The 9,046-nt window shown below is 57.6% G+C and overlaps 1 protein-coding gene across 1 annotated transcript in view; it reads right to left on the bottom strand.

Annotated features, from left to right (window-relative positions):
- Positions 1 to 2,495: 2,495 nt before the first annotated feature.
- AGFG2 (ArfGAP with FG repeats 2) overlaps positions 2,496 to 9,046 on the bottom strand; it is a 28,128-nt gene continuing 21,577 nt past the window's right edge. The window contains exons 8-13 of the mRNA XM_045284947.1: positions 6,940 to 7,060; positions 6,734 to 6,813; positions 6,499 to 6,582; positions 4,806 to 4,907; positions 3,949 to 4,034; positions 2,496 to 3,628 (exon numbers count right to left, since the gene is read on the bottom strand). Of these exons, the coding sequence (XP_045140882.1) occupies positions 3,569 to 3,628; positions 3,949 to 4,034; positions 4,806 to 4,907; positions 6,499 to 6,582; positions 6,734 to 6,813; positions 6,940 to 7,060 (533 nt within the window). The 3' untranslated portion in view covers positions 2,496 to 3,568. The remainder of the gene's footprint in view (positions 3,629 to 3,948; positions 4,035 to 4,805; positions 4,908 to 6,498; positions 6,583 to 6,733; positions 6,814 to 6,939; positions 7,061 to 9,046) is intronic.

Below are 9,046 nucleotides of genomic sequence, written 5' to 3'. Positions count from 1 at the left end.
GTTAGGGCAGTCGGGCTTCCTCCCCCCTTCTCCACTTGGCGGTCTTGGAGGGAGCAGGCGTGTGAAGGGCCCACTGATGCGTGTGGGTGGTACTCGAGAATCCCGGACACCTTAAGGGCCACACACTGAAGGTGGATGCAGGGAGCCAGCTGGTATTGTAGGATGGGCAGTAGGCCAGCAGGTAGGGAGTGTCCAGGTCTGCTCCAGCCACCTGGTCAGCACAAGTGCCACCAAGATTCAGGAGAGGTGCTTGCCAATTAACAGCGACAGTAGGGTTGGTCAGTGAGGTACGTGTGTGCAGGATCTCAAACAGGGCTCGGTTCAAGGTCACTGTCCCCTCAAAGGCCTGTGAGAAGTGGCAGAGGCACTGCCTGCCGGCCACCTGGTCCCGAGTCTTCCTTCCCCAGGCTGTTTCTCCCCGCCCCCCAGCAAGTAGTCGGCGGTGAGAGCACAGCTGCAGCCACACACCATCCTGTGGTTGGAGTCACCTGGGTCTGGGCAGCCGTAGTGGCCGAATGTGGGCTGGTGATCCTTGCCAGGTGATGCAGGCTGGAGTCAAAACTGGGCTACTTAGTTGTCCTAGTATCTCAGCCCTTGGCCCTTCAGTATCTCAGCCGGTTGCCTTGACAGTTGAGTGGTTTCCCCACAGCCAGGGGCTGGCAAAACTCCAGCCCTGCTAGGCCACTACCTTGGAGCCTCTCCTAGCCCAAGGGTGTTTATACCCCTGTGCCAGGGGTGGAGGGGTAGGATCTCCAGTCAGACCCCTGGGGAGGAGCTCCGGGTAGGTGGACTGGGGAAAGTCTGTTCCTAGGGTGGCCTGAAGTGGAAGATGTGGGGACAGAGCCAGGCCTTTAACCCCAATCTTCAACCCCGCCTCCTGAGTTTGGCCGGGCAGCCTCATGTGTGGATAATGAAGTTGTTCACGGAGGACCTGGGGGCTGGTGCTCATCCACAAGGGCAGCTTGCAGGTGACTGGCTGACGCTGGGGCAGTTTCAGCACTCGGTCAGAAGTCTGGGCGAGTCCTTGGAACCAAGTGTGCAGTGAGGGGGGTTCAGATTTGCCAGCAGTGCAGGTGCGGGTAGGGAGTGGGGTGGGGGCAGGGAGAGGGCACAGCCTAGTTAGGCCTTTAGCCATTTTCTATCAGGCCAGGGCCTGTCCCACTCTGCCACTTCCTGGAGAGAGGAGGCTTGCTGCTCCTGGGTGGGGGCAGGAGGCGGGCCGGGGCACTGAGCTGGTTCCTTGGCAAGGCAGGCAACTGTGGGTCCCATCTCACCCTGTGTCCAGGGACTTTTTCATTTCTCTGCCCTGAGACTGAGGTTGAGCCTTCTTAACTGCTGCCTGGCACCTGGCCCTGCTCGGTGACTGGAAGGCCAGGGTCCACGTCAACAAGCCTGCATAGAGGTGGCGGCCCTGACACCACAGGAAAAGGAGAGAACTTCCTGGGAAACTGAAAGACACAGGAAAAGGCATTTCAGCCCCCAGTCCTTTCATCTGAGCCCCCAACCTTAGTGTTTTGGGAGGAGGGGACAAAATAAGAAGAAAAAAAAAAGTCCCAATTACAGCTATAATTCCTATTTACATCAAGTTCAGCTTCCCCAGCCTTCCAGTATAAGCCAAGCAGAGGAAAACAGACATGGGAGGTCTCTCGGAGCAAAGCCTGGTGGGGAGTCCTGGGGGGTTCCACACAGGATGGGGCTGGTCCTTGAAATGGGCCAGTCAGGCCGGCTGGCTGGACCGCAGCAGCTGGAGGTGTTTACAGACAATGTCTCCAAGCAAACAGCTCCCACACCCGCCTGACTGTTGAAGGTCATTAAGTGGAAAGACCCAGAAATTCCAAGAATGAACAGGTTCCTGACTAGAGTGGACAGGGGAGGGGCCTCTCGTGGTCTCTGCTGAGCAGCATGGCTCAGCCAGGCCTTTACTAAGATGACCAGATGTCCCGCTTTTGGTAGGACAGCCCGATTTTTAACTTTTCCCCACATCCCACGGCATTTTTAAAAAGTCCTGATTTTTGGAAAGAATGCACAAGCTAGGGTATACGGTTTTTGGCTGCCATGTGGCTTTTTCACCAGGATACGAGTTTTATCAATGGTGTCCGCTTTACCAATGTTAAAATCTGGTCACCGTACTTTACACCCAAGCAGTCTGCCTTATTACACAAGGATCCACTCGGTCACATCCAACCTGCCCCCGCCCCTGCCACTGAGAACTGAGGCAACGCTGACTCCTAGTGGGCCCCAGTGGGTTTCCCAGACTAGAGCAGAAAGCCTGGGGACTGCTGGTGGTTTCAAACTGCTGACCATGCAGATCACAGCCCATAGTACAGCCACTACACCACCAGGGCTTACCCACCACCTGATGTGGGACTGGTTGGCCCGCGTCCTGTCCTAGACAAAGGCAGCCTTGTCACTGGCCCGAATCACAGTGAGGCTCTGTCGCTACCCCCTGCCATCCCGACCCCTTCCCTAGCCCCAAGCAAGACCACCGAGGCAGCTTTTTCCTTTCAAATGCAGTTCCTTTCCAGCTTCACCTGTAATGAGCTTTGGTGCTGAGATTGGAGGGAGGGGGGCGGCGTGTGGGAAAAAGAAAGGGGCAAACAAACCAAAAGACCCCAGTGAATGGCACGCAGTCTTGTCCTGGGCAAGCCCAGGCTCCAGGGTGGTCGGGAAGCAGAGCTGTCCCCCCACCTGGAGGGCTCTGTGGTCCGGAGGCACGGGTGGGTGTGTGGGTGGGGCCAGTCACTGCCCAGGGAAAGCGAAGAGCTGGCTGGGCGAGGGAGGAGGCTGTGTCTGTGTGTGTACACGTGTGCATATAATAGGCTACGTTAGAAAATCCTCTCTGTATAAATATAAAACACCGGTATCCAAACAAGACACCAACAGTTAACTAAAGTGCTTGACAGGCGGGGATGGGCCGTGTGTGTGTGTCTGAGGAAAACTAACCCTGACTACCTTGGCGGCGCGGAGGGTGCTTGGAAAGCCAAGCCCTCCAGGCCTCGTGCGTGCCTGCTGGGAGGTGGAGGGAAGCCGGGGGCGGCACAGGGCTTTCTAATCAGCATGCTGGGCAGCGCCCCACCACCACCTCCCTGGCCTACCTTGCCCACCGTTTTTCTTTCTGTCCTTGAGACAACAGCATTGGAAAGCTGGCGGGGTGGAGGGTGGGGGGGCTGTTACATAGGTCTGCCCGCTGTGCCTGCCTGTCTGCCCTCAGAGCCCAGATGAGGGGCAATGCTTGTAAGCTGAGGAGGGCAGGGGAGGGTGGCTCTTCATCATAGTCAACGATTTGAAGACATAAACACCAGCCCTGCCTTCACTCCTCCTGGAGCTCCTGGTGGGCTCGCCTGCATCGGGGCTGGGGGAGGGAGGGCAGGCGGAAGCCTTTGGGGCAGCTGGCCCAGGAAGCTGCCATTTCTCTGTAAGCCTCAAGCAAGCATCGGCCCCTCCAACCACCCCAGCTGCACACCCTGCGCAACAAGGCTCCTTCTGGGTTCAGACCCACAGACGTGTCAACAGGCACTGGTCCCCGAGCTCTGGGGAGTAGAGAGGCCCCTCACTTCTGGACACAGTGCTACAAGAAGGGGTTGGTGGTTGGAGGTTTGGAGGCAAAGGGACTTGACGATGATCCAGTCTGGAGAGAGACAAGAAAAGGTGGTATTAGATTAAGGGAGGGGGAAAAGTCATGGGAGAAATGCAGTTCAAGATTCCCTCAGCATGCCTCTGCTGTGGGAAGTGGGGGTGGGCGATAAGAGGTCGCAGAGGGCAGGGGCTGTGGAGACGGCAGAGCCAGGAGGAGCTGGGCTTGGGAATGCTGAGACATCCATGGGGAAGGGCTGTGAGATCCAACCCACAAGCCCCTCTCTGCTCGGAAGGATTCTGTCCCCAGTACCCTGAAGGAAAGAACCCATACCCCCTCGGAACCTCCGCCCCTGCAGGGCGCTGCCGCCTCACCATGAAGGGGTTGGTGGAGATCCCGGCTGGCTGCCCTTGTAGCCTCTGCCCCAGCTTGGCCAGTCTTGCATCTCCGAGGGAAGAACCTGGCAGGGCCGAGCAATCAGTTGGTTGAAGTCATCCTGCCTCACAGGCTGGTGCTGGCCGACCCCACGCCACCTCTCTGCAGACCAAACCCAAGGCCACTCCCAGAGGCCCTACAGGCCAGAGGAGACCCCTGGGCACTCCTGAGACTGTAACCCTTTCTCCCAGGAGCGAGCTGCCCTACATTTGAGGGAGCAGGGCTTGTGCGCCAACAGTCACCACAGCGCTCTTCACGGTAGCCAGAGGGCAGAACGATGCAATTGCCAATGAGCAGATGACCAGAGCAGTAACCCCCTTGCCTGCCTGCAGTGGACGCTATTGGGCCACAGAGCTGGGAGGCCCGACCGTGCCCCTGGACGGGCGAACCTGCAGAACGCCATGTTGAGCAAAAGCAGCCAGTCCCAGCTGGCAAAGGCTGTCCTCTTACTGCGTGGAACAGGCAAGTGTCCAGAGACCACGTCTTAGTGCTTCCCAGGAGGGAGGGAGGGAGAGGTGCTGCTCAGGGGGCCCTGAGTTCATGTTCACGTGGTGGGACGATTTGGAAAAGGATATTGAAGATGACGGCACAACTTGAATGAAGCCAATGTCACCGAGTCTACATGTGGAACCCCCCCCCCCTCTCTCTCTCTCTCTCCCTCTCTCTCTCCCACCCCAGAGGGAAGTAGATGTCTTCCCTCCCGGACAGTCCCCTACTGGCCAACAAGGATGGAGGCCCTGAGGCGCCTGTGTATGCTGTGGGGGGAGGGCTGGGGCGGGCATGGGCGAGGTCTCACCGTTCTGCTGCTGAGCTATGGCGGGCTGCGAGGGAAACGTCGGGGGTGGGAAGGTGCCAGCGAAGACCCCAGTCGGAGGCACTGTCTGGGGGTAGCCAGGTCCTGGGGAATGAGGAACACAGGCCCAGCTCAACTTTTGCAAGGTGGGCTGGAGAACTGCTCACCAGTCAGGGTGTGGGCAGGTGGACCCCTGCACGCACCACTGGGTGGATAGGAGGGTCTGTGGCTTGGCCAATAGGAGGGAGGAGCTGTGGGCAGGGAGGCAGGACTAGGACCCTCCACCTGTCTGCAGGGGGCCTGGGCTGTCAATCTGACACTGACCAATTGTGTGACACCAGTCTAGTGACTGCATACAACCTCCGGAGGGGCCCTCTCCCTGCCTGCAGCACTCTGGACGCCGACAGCGCACTAGTCGGAAGCAGGGACCAGGCCCAGAGCAGGGCTCTGGTTTCCAAGCCCACGGACAGTCTGAACCGCCGCCCGGCTCCTCCCTCCCTGCAGCAGTGTGCTCCTTTGAGCCACTGTGAGTAGTGAGTGTGAAACACTTGGCACCATGCTGGGCACCTGGTCTCTCTTCCTGGCCGAAAGGTTTAAAACCAAACACACTTACTGCCATTGAGTTGATGTCAACTCAAAGTGGCCCAGTAGGACAGGGTAGAACTGTCCCTGTGGGTTTCCCAGACTGTCACTCCCTTTTTTTTTTTTTATCATTTTATTAGGGGCTCATACAACTCTTATCACAATCCATACACACATCAATTGTGTAAAGCGCATTTGTACATTCATTGCCCTCATCATTCTCAAAACATTTTCTCTCCACTTAAACCCCCGGCATTAGGTCCTCATTTTTCCCCTCCCTCCCCCTCTCCCCCTTTCCTCGTGAGCCCTTGATAGTTTATAAATTGTTATTTTGTGACTGTCACTTTTTATAGGAGTAGAAAGCCCTGTCTTTCTCCTGAGGAGCCGCTGGTGGTTTCCAACTGCTGAATTTGCAGTCAGCAGCCCAATGCGTAACCACGACGCCACCAGGGCTCCCAAAGGTGTAGGGGAGGCTAAGGTTAGGGGGGCGCGAGCTGGAGGAAAGCAAAGCAAGGCTGGGCTCCTGGGGGCCCATTGTGGACCACTGCTACGAACAGTCAACAGAAGACAGCCAGCCCCCCCCCACACCCCCAATGCTGGCTCAGGTCAGCAAATGAACCGGCTGCTGTCACGTGGATTCCAGGTCAGTCACCTGACGGAAACCCCGGCCATCAAGTTGATTCTGCCTCAGTGACCTGATACGGGATTTCCCTGCTGTAAATCCTTATGGGAGCTAATAGCTTCAACCTTCTATCGTGACCTTGAAGCCAGCAGTCCAACCTTCGCCGACCCCGGGGCTTCCTACCCAAACCAGACTCACTGCCACTGAGCCAATGCCAACTCCTAGCGACCCCGTGGGGCAGGGCAGAACTGCCCCCGTGAGGCGGCAAGACTGTCACTGTTTACGGAGAAAGTCCCATCTTTCTTTCCCAGGGCTCCTTAGCTGTGTTTGTGGCCCCCCAACCCCAAAATTCTCCCTCTGTGTGTCTTGGGTGTTCTACTTCTGCCCTTTAGGTGGCCTGGGGCGTTCAGTGGGTCTGGCTGGTGAAAAGTGGGCCAGGGCAGGCCACCTGCCCAGGGGGAGGAGCAGTAAATTTGTGACCTGGAGTCTTACCTGCAGCCAAGCCATTGGGCTGGAAGGGGTTGGTGGGAAGCAGCTGGGGGTGAGCAGCAGGTGCCATGAAGGGGTTGGTGAAGGCTGGGGCAGGAGAGAGAGATCATTGTTTTTCACCTGCTTGGTGTCCCCCTGAATCTCAGTGGGCCTCCCTCTCCAGCCCCCATCCACCCAGAATCCTCAACTGCCTCCTGGCCACGGATCCTGTCTCTGGGTCTCCACGGATAGGACTCACCTCCGAAGGCAAATCCTACGCCGCTCCTGCCAGCTGGGGCTGACTGGAGTGCGGGGACAGGGCCAGCCATCCCGAAGATGCTGCAGTGTGGAGAAGGAGACCGGGGCTGAGCAGTGGATGGCGAGAGGCCCACTCTGTTCCTGAGGGGCGGCCTTCACAAGGATGAGAAATCGGAGGCACTGCCCTCCCCCTGCTGACCAGCCTACCTGTTAGAGATCCCTCCAGTGGAGCCCGCGGGACCCAGGATGCTGCCCACATCTGTGAGGCTGTTAGGCTGGCTGGCAGGCCCAAGAGGAGAGATGCCAAATGGGGTCCCCTGGCTGCTCCCTGAACAGTCACAGAAAACAGAGCCAGTTATGCCAGGAGCAGGGGAGACATGGGGGTGGGTGATGGCCTGATTAGGCCTGACCCGGTCCCCCCTGAGCCGGTCCAGTTTTTCTATGGGTCCCTGTGTGGGAGTCTGACAATGGCCCAGGGAGCAAGAGTCAGGGAAACTCTTAAGCAGTCCCTGTGATTTTGAGAAAGGCACTCCATCTGTCTGTCCAAGTCACATGCGTGCAACAGGACCCTCCGTCTACCTGTGACGTGAAAGGAAGCCACCCGAGGGAAGCAGCAGCTTCGTTTAGGGGTGTGCTGGGAGAGCGGATTGCTGAAGAGAGGGAAACCCTGTCTGCGGGCTGACAGACCCCAGGGCCTCCATAACTGTCTGTGGGGCACATGCTGACCATGTAGGTCAGCAGACTGATTCTGGCGGGGGCTCCACCACTTAGCTGCCCCGGTGACTTTGCCACATTTCCTCGCTGTTTCTCTTGTCACCCCGCAGGGTGGCTGTCAAGACCCCGTGAGAGAAGCGAGAGCGTTCACACAGGTGTGGAGTGCCATCACACTGCTGGTCAGAGAGGCTGCGTCCCAACGGAATTCAGATGTGACAGCAGATGGGCCCAAACCCTCCAAAAAGTAGACACAGAGGAGTGCCCTGGGGAGGGGGCTACGTCTCAGGGAAGGGCAAGGACCAGGGCAAGGCAGAGAAGCAGCAGGAGAGGAAGGGGGAGGACACAAAGCCAGGCTTCCTCTCAACACTTCCCGCTCCTCTGCCCCGAGAAAGCACGGCTCGCTTTCTTGTTGGGAAAGGTTTGTCTGGTTTTTGCCCGGCCAAGGCCTCAGAACTATCATGCGGATCTTCACATGCTTCCTTTTCTAAGGGCTTGGGGGATCAAACAACAATTAAAAACCAAAAATGCCCATGAACCCATTGCACTTAAGTCTATTGTAACTGACTTGTCGCTATCCTCCAGGACTGAGGAGAACAGCCCCATCGGGTTTCCAGAGCTGACGGCCACACCGCGCACCCAGGAAGCACCCATGGTCTCAAGGGCCCACCTTCGGACGGCAGCTCGCACTTACTCAGGCCTCCCTAGGCAGTAAGCAGTACTCTCCACAATCACACCAGGGCATCACCCACGTGCTGGGCATGAGACATCCGCATACGACTCAGGCTCAAACCGAGAGGAGACCAAGTGCGAGTAGCTGGTCCTCTGGTGTACTGCCGTCTCTAACACGCCAGGAAGTGCTGGTTTGGAGCGCCCTCCCTCCTAGGCAAGGAAGCTGTGGTGCACACTAGCTCTTTCATCCCCTCCAGCCCAAAGGAGGGTCTTCTACTGACTGACTCTCCAGGCCTCAGGCCTCTTCCTGGACTGTGGAATTTCTGAGCTTACGTCCCTCGGGGCCTTCGCGTTCAAGGAGCTATCTGCAGCGAGGACCCAAGGGCCTCAACCAGACGGACTGCAGGCTGTGCTGTGCCTCTTTGTGGGCACTAGGGGGCAGAGCTGGTCCTGACCTGTGCAGTCTCAGCTGATGCTGGCCACCAGGGTGCATGCTGGTGGGCTTTGGGTCCTTGTCCTCACTCCATGCTGCTGAATGTGTCCGCGTGTCTTAGAATGGGCTCAGGAGACAGTGCTGTTTGAGAAATTTCCCCTCTCCTGACTCCCGCCTCTCACCAAAATCTCCCTCCTAACTTCATACCCAGCCGTCCTTGTGATCACGGTGTGGTCCAAGTGAATTGAAGTTGCTGTTTATCTGACATCAAGTCACTGGCCCACTTGGGCCGGTTTCAACTGCTGAGCCGAAATCTTACTTTTTTGCGAGAGAATGTGCCAACGTTTCTAGCAGTGGGACGGTGCTAGCACAGGGCAGAGCCTCATACATTTTGGCTGATGCTGGACTTAGTCTGATTTTTGTTTGTTTTTGAGATGGCCACCCATGGGGCTAAGGGTTCAGTGCGTGGGGTGCCTGAGGACTGAGCCTGCCTGCCTT

This window comes from Echinops telfairi, unplaced genomic scaffold (genome assembly GCF_000313985.2).
Source record: "Echinops telfairi isolate 266 unplaced genomic scaffold, ASM31398v2 ScPeMD7_5;HRSCAF=22, whole genome shotgun sequence".
Lineage (NCBI taxonomy): Eukaryota > Metazoa > Chordata > Mammalia > Afrosoricida > Tenrecidae > Echinops > Echinops telfairi.
This window is presented reverse-complemented; position numbering and strand designations above follow the sequence as displayed.